This window comes from Mytilus trossulus, chromosome 3 (assembly GCF_036588685.1).
Source record: "Mytilus trossulus isolate FHL-02 chromosome 3, PNRI_Mtr1.1.1.hap1, whole genome shotgun sequence".
NCBI classification, from domain to species: domain Eukaryota; kingdom Metazoa; phylum Mollusca; class Bivalvia; order Mytilida; family Mytilidae; genus Mytilus; species Mytilus trossulus.
The window spans coordinates 66,142,748-66,163,765 of record NC_086375.1 but is presented as its reverse complement, the minus strand read 5'-3'; the positions used below and the strand labels follow the sequence as shown (position 1 = coordinate 66,163,765).

The 21,018-nt window shown below is 32.7% G+C and overlaps 1 protein-coding gene across 1 annotated transcript; it reads right to left on the bottom strand.

Annotated features, from left to right (window-relative positions):
* Positions 1-327: 327 nt before the first annotated feature.
* LOC134710961 (uncharacterized) lies at positions 328-19,871 on the bottom strand. Its single transcript, XM_063571384.1, has 10 exons — positions 19,635-19,871; positions 16,261-16,291; positions 15,628-15,771; positions 13,432-13,674; positions 10,773-10,808; positions 7,021-7,106; positions 5,396-5,426; positions 3,781-3,924; positions 1,843-2,079; positions 328-470 (listed from the first exon to the last, which is right to left on the bottom strand). Exons 1-10 carry the CDS (start codon positions 19,635-19,637, stop codon positions 445-447), a joined length of 981 nt encoding a protein of 326 aa, XP_063427454.1. The 5' UTR covers positions 19,638-19,871; the 3' UTR covers positions 328-444.
* Positions 19,872-21,018: the final 1,147 nt, after the last annotated feature.

Genomic DNA, 21,018 nt, shown 5'->3' with positions numbered 1-21,018 from the left:
CATAAAGGGAGGGAGGGGGATTAAATGTATAATCTGAAAATATTATACATAAAGGGAGGGAGAGAGATTAAATGTATTATCTGATAATATTATACATAAAGGGAGGGAGAGAGATTAAATGTATAATCTGATAATATTTTGAATAAAGGGAGGGAGGGAGATTAAATGTATTATCTGATAATATTACACATAAAGGTAGGGAGGGAGATTAAATGTATAATTTGATAATATTACACATAAAGGGAGGGAGGGAGATTAAATGTATTATCTGATAATATTACAAATAAAGTGAGGGAGAGAAATTAAAAGTAAACCAATAGAGTCAGAGACGGCGAGTAAGAAGTTAAATAAGATTTCGCAAATATTTAATTTTACTTCAAGGTTCAACTCTTTTACTCCTGGTTTCAAAAACTCAAAAACTCCGACATGAATATTAATCCATTCCTATGATGCCATCAAAACAACAAATTCTGAAAACAAAACAAAACAAATGATTAATCAATTTTGCATCTTTTAACTTGAAACGGTTTAAGTTTAATTTTTGATATCTTATGAATCTTATTGTCTTTAAATAATACAAAAACACTAATGAGAGAGGGAATGGCATTTCAATTTATTATGGGACAAATAAGAAGCAACGTTCATTGACTGTTTCGTGTTCAATATTCAAGTCAATAACACTCAAAGATACAAGACTAATTGTATACGCCAGGTGCGCGTTTCGTCTATACTTTAATCATCAGAGGATCATTTAGAACCAAAAATTTAATTAAGCTTAGCAAAATACAGCTTAGGTTATTTATTCTGTGGGTAAATAAACTCAGCATCGATACCAGGACTAAATGTTTTATATACGCCAGACGCGCGTTTCGTCTACAAAAAACTCATCAGTGACGCTCGAATCCAAAAAAGTTAAAAAGGCAAAATAAAGAACGAAGTTGAAGAGCATTAAAGACCAAATTTTTAAATAAAGGCCACAGTAGTATACCGCTGTTCAAAACTCATAAATCCATGGACAAAAAACAAAATCGAGGTAACAAACTAAAACCGAGGGAAACGCATTAAATATAAGAGGAGAACAACGACACAACACTGAAATGTAATACACACTGAAACATCCTTGGTATTTCGATTCGAATAATTTAAAGTTTTGTGAACAATAAATATCGGTTCCTGTCTGTCTTTTTTGTTTTCGTAAATTGTTTTGTTATAAATAAGGCTGTAAATTCTCGAATGCATCATTTCATATTTTCTATGTATTTTTAGTACCATTTCTTTACTTTAAAATTATGGTAATAATTAGGTACTTGTATTTTACAGTACTTGATTTTCACTAAATATTTTTGTACAGAAATAATACAATACTCCATTTTTGAAAATGATAACTTTGGGAGATTTGAAATAGAAAAATCTTACAAAATGCTTAAAGTGTAACGGTAGTAACCAAAATCTGTAGTACCTAAATTTCAAGTACAAATACAGTACTGTAAAATACAGTTACCTAAATATTACGATAATTTTGAAGTAACACAAAAGTACTGAATATTAAAAGTAAATTTCCAGTTCTACAAATGTTTAGAAATAGTACCTATGCAACAGTAGCTGTGTAGGCGACTATAGGGTATATGTGGTTCTCATTGTCAAAGCCATACTGTTACCTAGCATACTTGCTTACATCCAAATTATTTGAACTTTGGTGAATAATTAATTGACTCTTTGGCAATCTTATCACATCTCCTTATTCTTATATAACTTAGTTGTGAACGATTATGCATACCTATCAAATTCTGACACCCAATGAGTGGGGAAAAAAATAATTGAGATTATAGTTGAACTATATACCTTCATAATTTAGCTGTCCGTCATTATTCAAATCTGCTTCATCAAACATCTCTTGTACTTCATCGTCACTCATTTTATCACCAAGATGTGTAACGATATATCGAAGCTCATCCACACTGACAAATCCGTTTTTGTCTTTATCAAACAGTTTAAAGGCATTCATAAGTTCTGTTTCAGGGTTGTTTAACTTATCAACTATCATCTCAAGAAATTCATCAAAGTCTAATTTTCCATTTCCTGGAATAAACAGATAAGCAAATAAGCAGCTTGTATTTTTAAACACAGTATGCTAATACGTTTACTTTTCTACATTGGTTAGAGGTATGGGGGGGGGTTGAGATCATCTCACAAACATGTTTAACCCCGCCGCATTTTTGCGCCTGTCCCAAGTCAGGAGCCTCTGGCCTTTGTTAGTCTTGTATTATTTTAATTTTAGTTTCTTGTGTACATTTTGGAAATTAGTATGGCGTTCATTATCACTGAACTAGTATATATTTGTTTAGGGGCCAGCTGAAGGACGCCTCCGGGTGCGGGAATTTATCGCTACATTGAAGACCTGTTGGTGACCTTCTGCTGTTATTTTTTATTTGGTCGGGTTGTTGTCTCTTTGACACATTCCCCATTTCCATTCTCAATTTTATCAAATAATTTTTATATTTCATACCATGTTATAAATATGGTGCGTCCGATGCGTATTCTGGATTTACTTTCATCAGGAACACCCAAACCCCAAATTTGATAACCAGGTAAGGATATTTCAATACTTGAATACTTTTGAGCAAATATGACCAAAAGGGACAAAAATTTAGACGAACCGATCTAAGGTAAACTATGTAAATGGAGTAAGGAACCTTTCTTGAACAGGTTAAGAACTTACGAAAAGTATGTTAATTGTACCAAGAGTTTCAAATGGTGAAGTTGAAATCATCCCTTCGTAAATTTTACGCACGCCATCACGAGTTGGTTGACCGTTATGGAATAACCGTTTCACAAATGATATCGGATATGTTCCTTACGTCGTAACTACAATCCCCTTTCCTTTAATGAATGTGACCTACCGAATTAGACTATTTACCGGATTTGTAATCACATAAGCAACACGACGGGTGCCACATGTGGAGCAGGATCTGCTTACCCTTTCGGAGCACCTGAGATCACCCCTAGTTTTGGGGTGGGGTTCGTGTTATTTATTCTTTAGTTTTCTATGTTGTGTCATGTGTATTATGGTTTTTCTGTTTGTCTTTTTCATTTTTAGCCATGGCGTTGTCAGTATGTTTTAGATTTATGAGTTTGACTGTCCCTTTGGTATCTTTCGTCCCTCTTTTATAAATCATGGCTGTGTCGAAACACTTGTTATTATACTCAAGTACTAATAGTCCTCTAGCAGAGGTCATAAATTAACACTACCAATATTATCAATTGCTTATCGAAAAAATGATCAAAACAGCAACACTTTTTGAACGTAATACGATAAGCCATTTTGACAGGCGAAAAGCCCTTTGGTATGATCAAATGTGTGTTAATTCTAAACTTTTTTAATCTTGTACTTTTATTCTAAGTACATGCACAGGTATTCTAATAATTTTCGAATTTTCTTTCAATTTATTCTTTGTGAAAATATTTCGTTTTGCTCACACATTGTTGTCAGCATAATGGAATTACATATGACGGTCTTAAAAATGAGAGTTTTAGCTAGATATATAACCAGGTTAAATCCAACATCTTAAACATAAGGATATGCCTGTACCAATTCAGCGATATGACAGTTGTTTTCCCATTCGTTTTATGGGTTTCATTGAATTTATTTTAGCGTTACTGTGCCGAGTTAGAAAAATTGCAAGCCGTGCCAATAACTTATCTCTAGTGTAGGTTAAACAATTCAAAGAGTAGGTGTAGAACTGTTTCATGTTGTGTTTTTAATTTGTACTTCTAACATACCATCGCCATCATATCGTTCCAATATGACTTCTACGTCAGCCTCTGTTGGATTTTGTCCAATATTGCGCATGACAGTTCTTATTTCACTGACAGATATTGTACCATCACCATCTTTGTCGAAAAACTTAAATGTTTCTCGAAATTCTGTAAGATAAACTGTTTTGTTTTAAAGTGTACATGTATTTTCGGAATAACCTTCACCAAGTTTGCACGTAAAGTACTTCTAGGACATAACGTCAAAATATCAAAACATACCCCTTTCGTCTAAATTGTTATGTCTTCATTACAGTTGTAGTCAATTAACCAAATATAAGGAGCGTCTTTTACAGTCAAGCGGTTGGGTGTCCAGAAGGTTTGCATAACATATCAGCAGTTTTCACATTCATTTTCATAAGCGGAATTTTTCATTATTTTAATTGACTATTATACAATTACTGTCTTTTGTTGAGGTAAATGTGTGGTTTTATTGACTTTTGAAAAACTGATATTCACTGAGGCCAACGGCCTACTAATAGTTTATAAATAGTTTATAAATATGGAATAAAATTGACTTTTGAAAAACTGATATTCACTGAGGCCAACGGCCGAAGTGAATATCAGTTTTTCAAAAGTCAATAAAACCACATATTTGCCGAAACAAAAGACAGTAAATGTTTTATTCCATATTCCGAGAGAAATGAATGCAATAGAAAATATTTACCAAAACCAATTGTACATCAAACCTTTTTTTAACAAAATTATACACGTAAAAGCACGCGACGTTTTGCGCGGTAAATATCCTTTTTCCGCAGGTGAATATGCTTATTTATTCAAAATCCCATTCATATAGAAAAACCTACTAATAGTTTATAAATATGGAATACAATGTGTTATTCAATATCTATTTAATGTTGTTTTGTTTGTTTTTGGTTATTCTACCGTTTGGATTTAAAGAATGTGAATTGAGATGAATATTTTATTAGATCTAAACATTATTTATGGCAGGTATTTTGAAAGTATCTTTAAATTTTACAGCATTGCACGACCTTCTTATGTGATTGAAAGCTTAGCATACTGTAAAGACACCGGTCTATTAGTTATGTTATCCTCCAGATGTAAAACCTGCAAACTATTTCAATTGTGGAGATAACTTTAAGCAAATCTTCAAAAAGTAATTTCTTTAGGTGTCAATAAACTCATCATAGATACCAGTGTTTACGCCAGACGCGCGTTTCGTCTACAAAAGACTCACCAATGACGCTCGAATCCAAAATTGTTAAAAAGGCAAAAAAAAGTACGAAGTTCAAGAGCATTGAGGACCAAAATTCCTAAACGTTTTGCCAAATACAGCTTAGGTACTCTATTCCTGAGGTAGAAAACCTTAGAATTTTAAAATACAAACGTTTTGTAAACTGGTAATTTATAAATATAACCATATCAATAATAATTCATGTCAGCACATAAGTACTGACTACTGGCCTGGTGATACCCTCGGGGAATTAAAACTCCACCAGCCGTGGCGTCGATCCAGCGGTTGTAAATAAACTCATCATAGAATTTTAAATTGACAGAAGGCAAACTAAAAATCTTCGAATTGAACAGTTTAGCGGAAAAATCAATCATGCATGATAAATACCTGTTACTTCTTCGGGAGTTAAATCTTCTATCTGAAAGAATATGAGAAAACAAAGCATCAAGATTTATTCCTTAAGGTGGTATGGGTGTCTTTCGCCATCTTGGATTGTAAAAAACAGAGAATCTAAGGTCCATATTTTTTATCAAGTTAGCAAAATTAGATGCAGGAATGCAGATATTAATGTGAATTTTCATTTAAAAGAACCAATTTTTAAGAATATAACTTAGAAATATTGATATTTGTACAAGTGTAGATTATTTTTGGTTGTTTTTGAATATTTTCATATTGGCAATTTAAGGGGAGGTAACTCTAAAACAGTGCATTTTCTGAAGGACTCTACATGAAATTTTCCTATTTTGTCTTTTAGCTGGAAAAAACGTACGGTGACCCTATCTTTTCTTTTGATATTCTCAAAGCAATGTCTGAAAGCAATCTTTTCCTAGTTTATTTTACAATTCTATCATTTTGTTTAGTTTCTATTCACAAAATGTTGTTTTTTCCTGTACAATCCATACAAAATTTATCATTTTGTCACAACCTGTAGCTTGAGAAAATGCGTGGTGACCTGTCATTTTTATAATATTTTTGAACATGTATCAATAGATACTACATTTTGACAAAGTATGAACAAATTCTATCATTTTTATTTTAGACTCCCATACCACCTTAAGATCTATGTTTATATGTACTTTCACTCAGTCTTTAGTTTTCCATGTTGTGTTTCGAGTACTGTTGTTTGTCTGGTTGTTTATTCCTTTTCTTTTGGCAATGGCGTTGCCATTTTCGACTTATGCGTCTGAATGTCGCTTTGATATCTGCCGCCTCTTTTTTAAGAGGTTTTGGTATTACAGCCTGTCAAACATTCTATTTGTATCGTGCAGTCATTTTTGTATCAATGAGTACACGTTTCCTGTGGGGTTTCTATGTTTTTTTTGTGTATTACGAAAAGCCAAATCATACCACATCTTCTTTTGTATATGTAATATACCTTTCGAGACTATTGTCACAGGTGAGACCTGACAGTTTACTTTCTCTGTCAGTGTAATGGATAAAAGTATAGTTAAAATAACAAAAGAAATGTTATACAGTACACCAGAAAACACCATGCAAAATAAGACTGCGACGAAAAAAAAGTCAACGAACTACATTGCCAAAACAGCCAAATTTGATACAGAAAGCAACTGGCACGAAATGGTTGTAGGGTTTCAACTTGGTTTCCATGTGTACAAAAAATTAGACTCTATATTCATTGGAGGCGTAGAAGTAAAGTACACAATAAAACACATACACAGTCCAATCAATACAACAGATCGACAACTTACTTGTATATAAAATAGGGGCGAAAGATACCAGAGGGACATTCAATACGTTTATCTTAGACCCTACTATTTATGTTTAACATCATCTACGCGCTTGAAATTGACCCATTGAAAATTTTGTTATATTCTGAGTGAGCTGTTATATATTGTAAGTAAAGTATTAATTGCAAAATTTTAAATATTATACTCTTAGTACTATTTGAACAAGTGAACTATTTTATATGAGAATATGGATCATCAATTAATATGTTAATGATAATGAGTGAAGTATCATTGGAACTCGATTTAAAATAGAACTTATCTTACCTTTTTTAATTCCATTTTATTTGTGTGTTTCCATTCTTTTTCAAGCCCACCAGTGTATGTGTAAGGATATATATATAACAGAACTACTAATATTTATATACTAATGTGTTTGTAACAATACTAATGTCCAAATATTTGTTCAATTAAAATAAATTTTCGATATTCAATTTAAATCTTTTTGCAATTCAATATCCATACGTGAAAAGATTTTCCGAATCTTTAATATAAGTAATTACCAGTACCTGTTTAATTTGACAACCACTTGAAAGGTCAACACTAACACATTTTTTTTCATTTAGTATTACCCAATTTGAGGTTTATTTTTTTCCATATTTCGTTCCGTTGATCTCTTTTATTGCCTTCTATAATATATACGGTATAGGTTTTGTCAGTTTCGTAAAATAAGTTCACAGTCGCTTTACAGAATTGTCAGTTAAAATGGTCGGCTGCCTCGCCACCTTTTCCCATTTGTAAGAAAATCGGTTGAAAATTCAAGATCCCCTTCTTTCTGTTTTAATAATCAAGTAACAGATAGATCATGATATTAAAAAATTGGGAATTAAGAAGGGTGGAGTAAGCAAATTCATGATATTTATTGCACCTGGCTCAGAAAATGGTCAAATTTTCCATGAGTCATTTCTTAGCAGGTAGATGATTTAAAACGTTAGTTGTCATTCTGTAGGTCAATGGTATATGCATTATCGTTTGGACTTTACTTTAACACCTTACTGAAAAAAAAATAAAAAGGTTGTGCGCACGTAAATCTAGTTTAAACCCAACCATTTCGTGCCATCTCCTGCCTGTCCCAATACAGCGTGCTTTGACCATGGTTTGGTCGTTGATGTCTATTTTCTTGGAGAAGTCTGTTGTGCCCTGGACTGGTCAAGTGTATTGTTTAACATTATTTGGTTAATACTACTATTGTTTTATCTACACTGATAAATAAAGTAAACTGTCAAGAAATTTTACACATGCAGGCGTAGTTAGGAACACAGCAGTGTAATACTTTCACAGGATTTTTACAGCAACGGCTTTTTATAAATTTTCGTAACAAATAATGTCATGTTCGTAACAAATATTGACAGTCACTCGTTTCTTTTACCGAAATTTCAGTAGAAATACAATGGGTGGATGTGTAAACACCTTTTTGAAATTATGTTGAAATATCAAGTCTACTTATGTTGATAAACATACAAACATTTTGTTCAAATCCATTAATATTTTTTTTTACCTAAAACTAAAAATATGCATTCGAATGCATCATATTGAAACATATTAACTGTGTATTTATATCTACTAAAACAGATGGACTATCCTCACTTTTTGTCATAATATGAATACAAGTAGGCTATAAACATTATGCCCCTGCATCAGATTCATAGCTATTTACACCAGGTTTTCATTCATTAATAAATCATTAATCCTTGGCATTAATTTCATTTGAATATACATTGTTGTACTAACATTTTTTAACTGTAACATTAATCAATGACGCTATAATGTAACAAAAAAAAGACGTTCAATAGTAAACGAGTAAAAATTGTAGGTACCTTTTAGGATTCGAAATTTACACGTTGAAACATGTGTATTTCGATATAAGCGTTTCGTTGCCAAAACATTTTGAAACTTTTGTTCTCGATTGCTCTATCATTGCTTCCAACTGTTTTGCAGCTAGCGTATGCCATACTGAATTAAGAGCCTAGTGTTTTTTTTTATACATTTAACTTCTTGGTCGATGCGACTACAAGTTCGCGTTTTGTCCTCGAGGCGGCCACGTAGCAAGGCAGTAGACATCCAGTAATAAGTAAGCATTTCTGTGCTAAAATGATATATCACTGATTACTTCATATTCAGCAATGCTACTTTTGGTGAACTGCAAATCATTTGGATATACCATGGGTTTCAATCATGTGTTCATTTTCATAAATTTCCTGTTAACAATACTTTGTTTTGTTTTTTAATCTAAGGATTTTCTTATCCAAGGCATAGATTACCTTAGCCTAAATGGCACAACTTTTTGGAATTTTGCATCCTCAATGCTCTTCAACTTCGTATATGTTTGGCTTTCTAACTTTTTTTTATATGAGCGTCACTGATGAGTCTCGTGTAGACGAAACGCGCGTCTGGCGTACTAAAAGAGGGACGAAAGTTACCAAAGGGACAGTCAAACTCATAAATCTAAAACAAACTGACAACGCCATGGCTAAAAATGAAAAAAAGACAAACAGAAAAACAATAGTACACATGACACAACATAGAAAACTAAAGAATAAACAACACGAACCCCATAATAATTCCGGTAACTTTGATAACTATTCACACCACTGTATCGATGCTACTTCTGGTGGACGTTTCATCTTAGAGGGTATCACCAGCCCAGTAGTCAGCACTTCGATGTTGACATCAAAATCCATTATGTGGTCATTTTTATAAATTTCCTGTTGCTTTGAATTTTTTTTTCTTAAAACTAAGGATTTTATTATCCCATCCTTAGCCGTGTTTGGCATAACTTATTTTTTGAATTTTGTATCCTCGATGCTCTTTTATTTAGTATTTATTTGGCTTTCTTACTTTTTTATATGAACGTCACTGAAGAGTCTTTGGTAGACGAAATGCTCGTCTGGCGTACTAACTTATAATCCTAGTACCCTTCATAAATATTCTACTGTATACATAGATGATCAAGTCAGATTTGACACAACTTTTTAATCGAGTGCACTCCGATAAGTCGTGTGTAGACGGCACTCGCGTCCTTGGTACTTAATTTTTAGCCTGGTATGTATGAATTTGAAGAGGTTTTAGTTTTATCAGCAAATTGCATGAACTCTGTCTTTTAGCTTTGTATCAGTTATTTTTCCTCTCAGCCGGAGTGAAAACACCTTACAATATAGGTTTTGTTATACGATATTGACTTGTATTGTCGTTACAGCAATCCCGTTCTCTTTTCCTTGAATGTAACCTACCAAATTACACTTAACAACGTGAACTTACATGACTGAGCAACACGACGGGTGCTACATGCGGAACATATTCTGCCTATCTTTCTAGAGCGCCTGAGATAACACTTGGATTTTGGTGGGGTTCAATGTTCTATGTTGCATTTGTGCACTGTTGTTTATCTCTTTTTAGTTTACCTTTTTTTGCCATTTTTTGTCAATATATTTTCGACTTATAAGTTTCAATATCCCTATGGTATCTTTCACCTCTTTTCTCCATAGTGTTTTTTTAGGGGGGTAGTTTATTTCGATTTTATTTCTTTTCATCTTGAATGTTTTGTATATGGAGGATGTTTACATAAACCCAACATCTTGTTATGCCTTCTTGTCATCAAATGCCAAGCTGTTTAAAACTTATTAACCGTGAAGAGTTTTCGTCGGAAGAAAAATACCCGATCATTAGACAAACGGGTATGCTTGGTATTATAAAAAGAATAATTTAAGTTTTCATAATAATTTTTATTATTAAAGTGAGAAAAAAAATATGAACAGCAAATCAACGATTTTTAATACACAAACAAAACACATGCACAATCTCGCACATTTAATGACAGTTTTAAATATAATTTATAACAAAATGTACATTAAACAAACACTGTTGACAACTAATAACTTCGTAACATAACACTTATAAACATATTAAACAATAAAAATGTAAGACTCAATCTATTAATTACATGTTTTACGTTTTCATTCATAATTTACATAAAATGTTCAATAATATTGCTGCCTCTAGTTGTTTCAACCAATTTGATTACTTCAGTTCATCGCATGTCATCATATAAAAGAATTCTACAAAAAAAACATGTCATGGATAAAGTATAAGTATGTCAATATCCATTTCAGTTCATGTTTCATTGTATGTCCTAAATTTAAAAATTCTCAAATCCAAGGTTTATTCTTAAAATTCAATGTCAATATATATAAAGAGTACTGTATTGTCAAACCCCTTCACACTATACTCATTGGAATAATTTTCGAGTGTTCATCATCGTGTTTACATGGAGTGCAGTGATGGGTTTAGGCAGGTTAACAGTAACCAAACTTCCAACGTATATGCCATTCATTTGAAAATGCCTGAACCAAGTCAGGAATATGACAGTTGTTGTTCATTCGTTTGATGTGTTTTGTCGTTTGATTTTGCCATGTGATTAGGGACTTTCCGATTGAATTTTCCTCGGAGTTCAGCATTTTTGTGATTTTACTTCTTTTTTTTCAGTTCAAATAAATTACCTCTATCAACTAAACAACGTTGACGCCTACAAGCAATCAATTAAAATTTGAATCTCTTCCGCCAAGGTTCTCACTGTGAAAAGTTTGGTCATTTTTCCCACATAGACTAACGGTCGCCCTTAATTAAGAGATGTTGCAGTTGCTTTTTGCTAGATAGATCTTGACCTGATTAACAATTTAACCCCATGTCAGATTTGCTCTAAATGCTTTGGTTTTTGAGTTATAAGCCAAAAACTACAATTTACCCCTATGTTCTATTTTTAGCTGTGGCGGCCATCTTGATTTGATGGCCAGGTCACCGGACACATTTTTTAAACAAGATACCCCAATGATGATTGTGGCCGAGTTTGAATTAATTTGGCCCAGTAGTTTCAAAGGAGAAGATTTTTGTAAAAGATAACAAAGATTTACGAAAAATGGTTAAAATTTTACTATAAAGGGCAATAACTCCTAAAGGGGTCAACTGACAATTTCGGTCAAGCTGACTTATTTGTAAATCTTACTTTGCTGAACATTATTGCTGTTTACAGTTTATCTCTATCTATAATAATATTCAAAATAATAACCAAAAACAGAAAAATTTCCTTAAAATTACCAACTCAGGGGCAGCAACCCAACAACGGGTTATTCCGGAAATTTCAGGGCAGATAGATCTTGACCTGATAAACAATTTTACCCCGTCAGATTTGCTCTAACTGCTTTGGTTTTTGAGTTATAAGCCAAAACCTGTATTTTACCCCTATGTTCTATGTTTAGCCATGTAGGCCATTTTGGTTGGTTGGCCGGGTCACCGGACACATTTTTTTAAACTAGATACCCCAATGATGATTGTGGCCAAGTTTGGTTTAATTTGGCCCAGTAGTTTCAGAGGAGAATATTTTTGTAAAAGTTAACGACGACGGACGACGACGACAGATGCCAAGTGATGGGAAAAGCTCACTTTGGGCCCGGTGAGCTTTAAACGGATTGTAATGTCCAACGCAACGTACAAACAAGACTTATTCGTTCAGTAATGAGTAACATTTTTTGTAATTTACGCTACAGAACGAATATAAAGAGGATGTTAAAGAATTAACACATAGAATGAAAACAAATGGACATGGTTTTAAGATAAGTGCATTTTTAAAAGTCACATCTCATATTTAAAAAAATGTGAGTACGTGGAAGACGACCATTATAACAAAATGATGAGAGCTTTTGCGGACTTCCCCCTATTTGAATTTACTTTCCAGTAGTTTTGTTATACTTTATTCGAAGTAGTTATTTCAAATGGACAACGGAAACAAACCACATCAAAAATGTGTGCGTCTGAAACGCGTTTCTACATTCATCATCACCAGGAACACTCATACCAAAACATTCAACTTGACCATAGCACCTGAGATCACCCCTAATTTTTGGTGGGGTTCGTGTTATTAATTCTTTAGTTGTCTATGTTGTGTCATGTGTACTATTGTTTTTCTGTTTGTCTTTTTCATTTTTAGCCATGGCGTTGTCAGTTTGTTTTAGATTTAGGGAACTACCATTTGATTTTTATGGGGGTGGGGGGGGGGGGGGGGGGGTGGGGGGGGGGGGGTTGGATGAAATTTGAAAAAATAGGCAGGACAGGAGTTTTGAGTTAAAAAAAAAAAGGCAGGATGGGACACTTGCAAAAAAAAAAGTCAGGATGACAATTTAGGTGAAAAAGAATCAGGATAAACTAAAAAAAAAAAAAGGCAGGACCGAACAGAGTGAAAAATTAAAAGGCAGGACAGAGATTACAGCTGAAAAAAAAGGCAGGACAAAATTTTTCATCCTAGCCCCCCCCCTCCCCCCTAAAAATCAAATGGTAGCTTCCTTATGAGATTGACTGTCCCTTTGGTGTCTTTCGTCCCTCTTTTACAAACCTTTGGTTCAACGGCTTTCGTGTTAGCAGCACAAACTGAATGTATTGACACACCACACACAACATCCTTACAGAAAACGTGTGAAAAGTAAAATAACAAAAATACCGAGAAAAATATTAAACTGAAATACAGTCCCTTGGCAAATGGCAAAATCAAAAGCTCAAAAACATCAAATGATTGTGAGAGATATATAGATATATACGTCATACCATATGCAAGTATTTCATGAATGCTGCAACATTCTATTCTTAGGGGAAAAATACAATCAACATATTACAAATAAAATTCTTTTTTACCTGAAAAATTAATCTTGCCATCTCCATCTTTGTCTGCTTCCTTAATCATAGACATTACATCTTCATCTGCTAAATCTTCTCCTAAATTAGCCATCACCTGTTTTAATTCTTTGGTATTTATAAATCCATCTCCATCTTGATCAAAAACACTAAATGCTTCCTTAAGTTCTTTCTCGGTATCAGCATCTTGAACTTTCTTTGCCATCATCATAACAAACTCCTCAAAATCTATTTCACCGTTTCCTGAAAAAGATACAGAATACAAGATGTATTTAAAGAAACATAATGTCTTTTACGTATATTTTTTTTAACTGATAATGAAAAACATTCGCAATGTCAATTGAAAAAAAGCTGTACCTTCCATAGATCCGTATCCAACGTTTAACATATAAACATTATTTTTTTCTAATTATTTGAACTTGTTAAGTCCCTATTCCACGTAATACCAATGTAAGAAATTGGACAATTGTCTTCCTTTTACGGCTTTTAATATTTTCTTTATAATAAAAACAATGTATACTGTCATGAAATTATTACAAGTGATAAGCCGATCATTTCCTTTTGTATTTTAAGGTATGGGTATTGTATATTGACTTTGTTTATATAATATATTACAACAGTATTTGTAATCAGTGATACATTGAATGAATTTGTAATAATAGTAAATATCATGTGATACCTATTTCGGGACTATTTCATAATTATGATAGCCTGATAAAAATATGAATATTGATTTATAAAAATATGGAAATGTGGTATGGTTGAATATAGGCAATAACCACCAGAGACCAAATGCAACAGTAAGACCTCCATCAATGAGTAAAACCTATTCCGTATTTCCAGCTAAAAAATGCCATGTCATGACAAAATGTGAAATAAGCCTGCAATTTAGTGGTTGTTGTTTGTTTATGTGTTACATATTTGTTTTTCGTTCATTTTTTTACATAAATAAGGCCGTTAGTTTTCTCGTATGAATTATTTTACATTGTCTTATCGGGACCTTTTATAGCTTACTATGCAGTTAGGGCTTTGCTCATTTGTGTAGGCCGTACGGTGACCTATAGTTGTTAATGTTTGTGTCATTTTGGTCTTTTGTGGATAGTTGTCTCATTGGCAATCATGCCACATTTTTTTTATACAAAAGAGAAAAACAACGGCTTTATAGAATAGAAAACAATAAACGAATAACAAATATGACAAAAAGAAACCAACGACAACAGCTGAATTGCAGTAGCTGTCGCTTACTTAGTTCATTTCTTTTTTTAAATATATGTAAAAATTATCTCACTATATTGTCACGGTATCCATTTATATATGATATACGGTTAGTGTCTTATAGATGTTTAACGCATATTTAAAATTTTCAATTATATTCCTCGGTCATAGATGACCTTACAAGGTTTTTGGATGTCCAGTGTATATGGCCTTATTCTATCATAGCTCACTACCTGACAGGAGAATTCAAAATTGATAGGGCCATGGTTCCATACTACATTATAGTTTGGATGTTCAAAGACGGCACCATGCATTGCTTCGATCTATCCTGTGTTAATATTAAAACGAGGAGAAAGATGGGAGAGAAAAAAATGATGAGAAAACGGCATATAAGATTCAAATATGCAATAAAAGATTCATTATATCTGTAAGAAGTGCAAGTTCGTAAAACAAAAATAATTGCAATTCCGTGTTCTGCTGTTCAGTGTTATGTCAAAATAACAATAAGAGCAAGACGATGTGAAACATGCCACACAAGTAAATTATTAAAATAAAATACCGGGACTGTACTGGACTTACATAATGTTCCCTGAAGAGTCAATTGTATAATTTAATAAGCTTTAGGAAGTGTTTTTGTGCCGACTTCGATATCTTTTGTTCTTAATTAAAGATTACAAATAAAAATTGAAGAAACTGACAAAATTCTCTAAACATAAAATTGAGAATGGAAATTGGGAATGTGTCAAAGACACAACAACCTGACAAAAGAGTAGAAATTGCCAAAGGCATTCTTGTCCGTTCGTTTTTTATGTGTTTTGTTATTTGATTTTGCCATGTGATTATGTACTTTCCGATTAGATTTTCCGCTGAGTTCAGTATTTTTGTGATTTAAATTTTTTCAATGGTGTTTCAACACAGCGAGATACTCCAGCTCCAGTAGGAAGGATTCATCTATCCCTTTAGAAATGTTTTACTCCTTACCATCAACGTCAACCTCATTTACCATATCTTCTAACTCCTGGCTCGATGGATTTTGACCTAATGACCGCATAACTGTTCCCAGTTCTTTTGTTGTTATAGTGCCATCGCCATCTTTATCAAACATTTTAAATGCTTCGCGATATTCTACAAAGATGAATTATCATTCTTTAGTTAGCTATTGTTAGGTGAACGATGGTAAAATAAATGAGCATGTTGATATAATAACAGCAATATTGATCAATATTAAGAAATACTAAGATATGTCCGTGTCACGAGAGTCAGTGCTTTTACTTCTCTGCCATACATTGTTTTTAAAATGAGCTAAGATTTCTATATCTGTATATTTTATGAGGGACAAATTCGATCTTCAAGCAACAGTCAATTTTTTTTCCTCGTCAGTATTTTTTTTATTTTACTTTTGATCCAATCCATGTACTTATGTCAATCGGTCCTAGGGGTTGTTTTGAACTTGGAGTGAAATGTAAGTTCTTGATCCGTTGTGACTTTGAATTAACCTTTTGCAATAAAAGCACTGTTCTTTTTGCTTTACTCTTAGGGAAGTGTATGTTATGTTTCAATGATAAAACAGAGTCTTTTTTTTTTTACACTTTTTGTCTCACGTTTGTCTCCTACCTTGAATTTGTTCTGGCGTCAAGTTCTCAACCTGAAAAAAAAGATAACAGTTTTTATTTTGTTTAAATGTAAAATAAGTTGAACAATTAGAAAACTGTACAAGAGATTGGTGAAAGATACCAGAGGGACATGCAAAACTGCAGAAAACAGCTTTTATTTTTCATTAGTCATCAAATAATTTTTTTATAAAGCAATCTAATTTTACAAAATTTAAAGATTTACTCAATGACCTACCTTCGTCTTTATTAGTGGCATATTTGGTTTTATAAGCTAAGCTTTCCCACCAAACTATCTTTAACTGCTCTAACATCGATACAATGTACTACAAACTTACTTTTTAAATAAGCAATTTCTTTTAATTATCCTAAAGTCCTTGCAATGATGTACAGATCACGTTCAAGTACTCAATATCAAATGAAATAAATGTGAATAATAATTAGTTATTAACACTTAGCGTGCAGATAGTCTTTTGTCGATCTACTGTAAACTCAATTAATATGCCGTGTTTGGTATTTATTTCTAATCGACCCAGCATCATCTCTTAGTAAAAAACCATATCGGTGTAACATCCAGGTTTTATAACACTAAGCCTGATCATTGAAATATCATACAATGTATTGATCAGGCTTGTTCTTGCTTAATGTATACTATATATATAGATAAGTAACCGATGTGTGAAAGGTTAAAAACAGCCAAGTTTATAGTGTTTGGTCATTTAAAAAGTCAAAGAGTGTCTTTAAGTGTCTCTCTTTTATTGTTTTATTACATCTTATATTTGAAAGTTGATAAAAAAAATAAAAAAAATAATCGACGTTTTTCGTCCAATGCAGTATATTCCTCCTGTATGACTAAACGAGTCCTTATATATCGAATTTTATAGTTTAAAATGTCTAAATGACAATGGTGTGATCAACTTAAAGTAAAGCCGTACCATATTAGAAAATAAAAAATGGTACCTTAAAGTTAGCCACAAACGGCATGAAAAACATTAAAATTATATTCAACTTCAGAGAAAGCAGAAAGCAGTTTTATACTACACCAATAAACGAAGCAACTACTACCGAATACTACTACAGGATTGCAGACTCTTTGGTGCAAAAAGACTCATACATTATTTTGTTAAACATGTTACCCCTCATTAAAAAATACAAATTGGGGACAGTGGATTGAAAAGTATAAAGACTATTTAACTTCAGACATTTTCCGTAAGATCATGGAAACAATTACTCTGCAACATTGAGACTCTTTGTAAGGTTGTCTGTATATTAAAACATTAATTTTATAGACTGTAGTTTAGATCTTCTCATGTTTTATAAGTTCCAACAAAAGATTTAAATGGACAAATAAAATACATGATACAATAAAATCATATTGACCTCTTGTTTACAAGATTAAATATCAAGTGATTGATTAACATTAACATAAACATTTAAAAGGTTTTGAAGTACCTATATTATTATGGAAACCATGTACTGATTGTTAAATCAAAATATTTTTTATAAGTATGCAAAATCTCAAGACTTTTAAATGTCCCTTCTTCAGAATTATGTGTACTTTGCTGTATATTTGGTTTTAATCAAATTAAGGGGTCATATCTGAAGAACCAATTGCTATATGTTTTGGAGTACGACAAGACAGAGAGCAAAAAGCTTTCGCCGACTTTAATTCGCCGACTTTAATTCGCCTTTTATTTGTCACGACTAGTCAAAAGTTTAGTTTTGTAATTTATTTACCCAAACTTAAAACGAGTAAAGCGAAAGTGGAGGTGGCCAATGAGAACAGCAACCATGGATACCTATATACAAAAACATGAAAAAAATCTTTCAACAATTGTCACCGTTTGTAGAATACTATTAATGAACTCTGTTGTGTTTGTTGGTAGTGGTGTATTCTTTTGTCATTGTCCTGATGTTGTCTGTTCAATTCATCTTATGATTTTTGATATCCCATTACTCCTTCTTTTTAAAAAGTTGTTCGTTCTTGAAATGCCAAAAACATTCTGGCGAATTATAAAAGCTTATTTCCAGAACATAACAAAAGACCACCCGTGCACAAGAAGAGACAGAAATCTTTACATTTGTACTTTAAAATCCTTGTGTTCTAGTAAGACTGTGCATACGGGCATGACATTCCTAGCTATTATCTAGACAGTACAATAAGGTATACTATCTGAATTGTGTAGAACATAATTATGTATGATGATATGATATAAAATCTGACAATAAGACAATGATCAATAAATAATTATGCAACTTTATTTGGTCGGGATTAAATTTATAAGATGTACGATATATTTTGTATAAAAGACAATTGCCAAGGATCACTAGGTGCGATAAAGATATAGCTGAAACGTTGTTAATATTCGTATATACAGATCACATGTGGGTTCCACCTACATTATTTACCATTTACTAATCACATCTGTGATATTGCAAAGCATGTTTGGGCACACTTTTCTTTTTTCCAGGGTTTACATTTTTATAACCTTTACGACATAGATATTTTTTCTTTATGAACAAATCTTTGCCAGTCGTCGTCACATGCTTTTTTTTCTACTTGAAAACATCTTTTATGTATACCACCAGGTTTATTTTATAGTTTTATCATTCTACACAAAATTTCGCTTGTTTTGGGGGCAATCAGAGGTATAAAATACATTGCAATCTTTATAAAGGTTTGTCTGCAATACCAAATTAATTGTTTTTGATTTATGCATATTGAGATGTCATTAACTTGCAGTAAATGGAAGCTAAACAACCACACTTAAAACAAATGCCAGAAAAAGGGTAAGCAACACGTTATTTCTACTAACGAAAAGCTAAAATATCTGTAATAATTTGAAATAGTAGCCACTGGACATTAACCAACCAACAATCAATGGTTATTGTTTACCCTTGGTCATTTACTAGTATCCTTTTTTTCGGTGGGGCTAGATTTCGGCGCTTGATATAGGCCATTCTACCGTCCAATTTGTTTTATTTTTATCAATTGTCGTGCTTCTTGTGTTTTAAGTGTTATTTGGTAAATATCAAGTCGATATATTAATTTTGGACTGAATACAGGTGAAATCACCCATATTTTCTGAATGTTGCTGGGAATGGTTTTCCTCTATTTGTCGTTTTAGGTCCAATGGCCTATATCAAAAGCCGAAATCTAGCCCCACCGAAAAAAAAAAAGAATAAATGAACAAGGGCAAACAATAACCATTGATTGTTGGTTGGTTAATGTCCAGTGGCTACTATTTCAAATTATTACATATATTTTAACATTACGAAAATGTCGATAGCAACAGAGGTTCGGTCTGCTGTCGTTAATCTGTGTGAGAGAAAAAAAGCCGAATACAAAATAAATATGAACACATTCCTTGTACCTACCATTTTGATGTTTGGTGTAGTCCTCTATTAAATGAAAGTTGTTGAATCAGTTCATCAGAGTATGTAATGCAACAGTTTTATCTATAAATTCAGTCATGATATCATCTTTTTTATGATAGTTCTATAGGAACAAACAGAATTTGATAGTGTCCAAATGTATATTACACTAACAGTTATGAAAATGGTATACTATTTTTTAATTAATACATTATGATTTAAACGAACAGGTAGATTTAATATTTGATGAACGTCAAATTAAGGTACTTCCAGGGGTCAAAGGTGTGTTGTATTATGTTATTATATGTTTCGGTCATTTAATGTGATTTGTTACATTGTACACATTAGATCACAATACAGAACTAATACAACCCGTTTAAATGTAATATGAATAAAGTAAGAAAATAAGCTAGAGAGAAAGAAAAAAGACATAACTATATTGTTTTTATACGATTAGGATGATATGCGTTTTCTATATTTTAGGGTTACAATGAACAGTTACCCTTTTGATAACTTGTCTTCTGTGGTGCCAATCTATTTAACCAACACAGGAATAAAGTCTGTTGTTTCCGCTGTGTGTTTTATTTTTTTAATTTCTATTTGATATTTATTTTGTGTTTTTTATTGTTGGATTCTTTCACATTTTAACTCGCCTGACCTGAAGGGCCAAGTGAGCTATTCTATTCACTCGGAGTCCGTCGTTAACTTTTTAAATTCTTCTAGAGAACCACTGAATGGAAGGGAACCAGACATGACATGAATGTTCCTTGTGAGGTGCTGACCAAGTTTTGTTACTTTGTAGCCAATCCATCGATCATCCAAAATGGCCACCAGCGAGGACTCAGTTTAACATAGGACCCTATCGGAAATACACATGTCTTCTTTTAGAGAACCACTGAATGAAATGAATTGAAACATAGCAAGAATGTTCATTATTATATGCTGACCAAGTGTTGTTACTTTGTAGCCGATCATTCATCCAAGATGGCCTCCAGCAGGGGACTTACATCAACGTAAGACCCTATGGGAAATGCATATAAAAGTTTTTCTAGAGAAACTCTAAATGGAATGAAACCAAACATAGAATGAATATTTCTTATGAGATGCTGACAAAGTGTTGTAAGATGGCTGCCAGCGAGGAACTTAGTTTAACATCGTTTCGTTGGTCATGTTCTAGAATGGTTAATTTTCAGACAGGGAAGAGAAAATATAACGTACCGGTTCGCCCAGACTCGATCTAAGAGTAGCGGTGGTTAATGTATCTCGCAACGAATGTGACCTTTATATGTTATACCGGTTGAATGTGGCAGCAGACGTGCATTGTACCATGTGTATCGAATAATTGTAAGGTGAACATATCTGTCTAGCAAGTATCATATTACTGCAT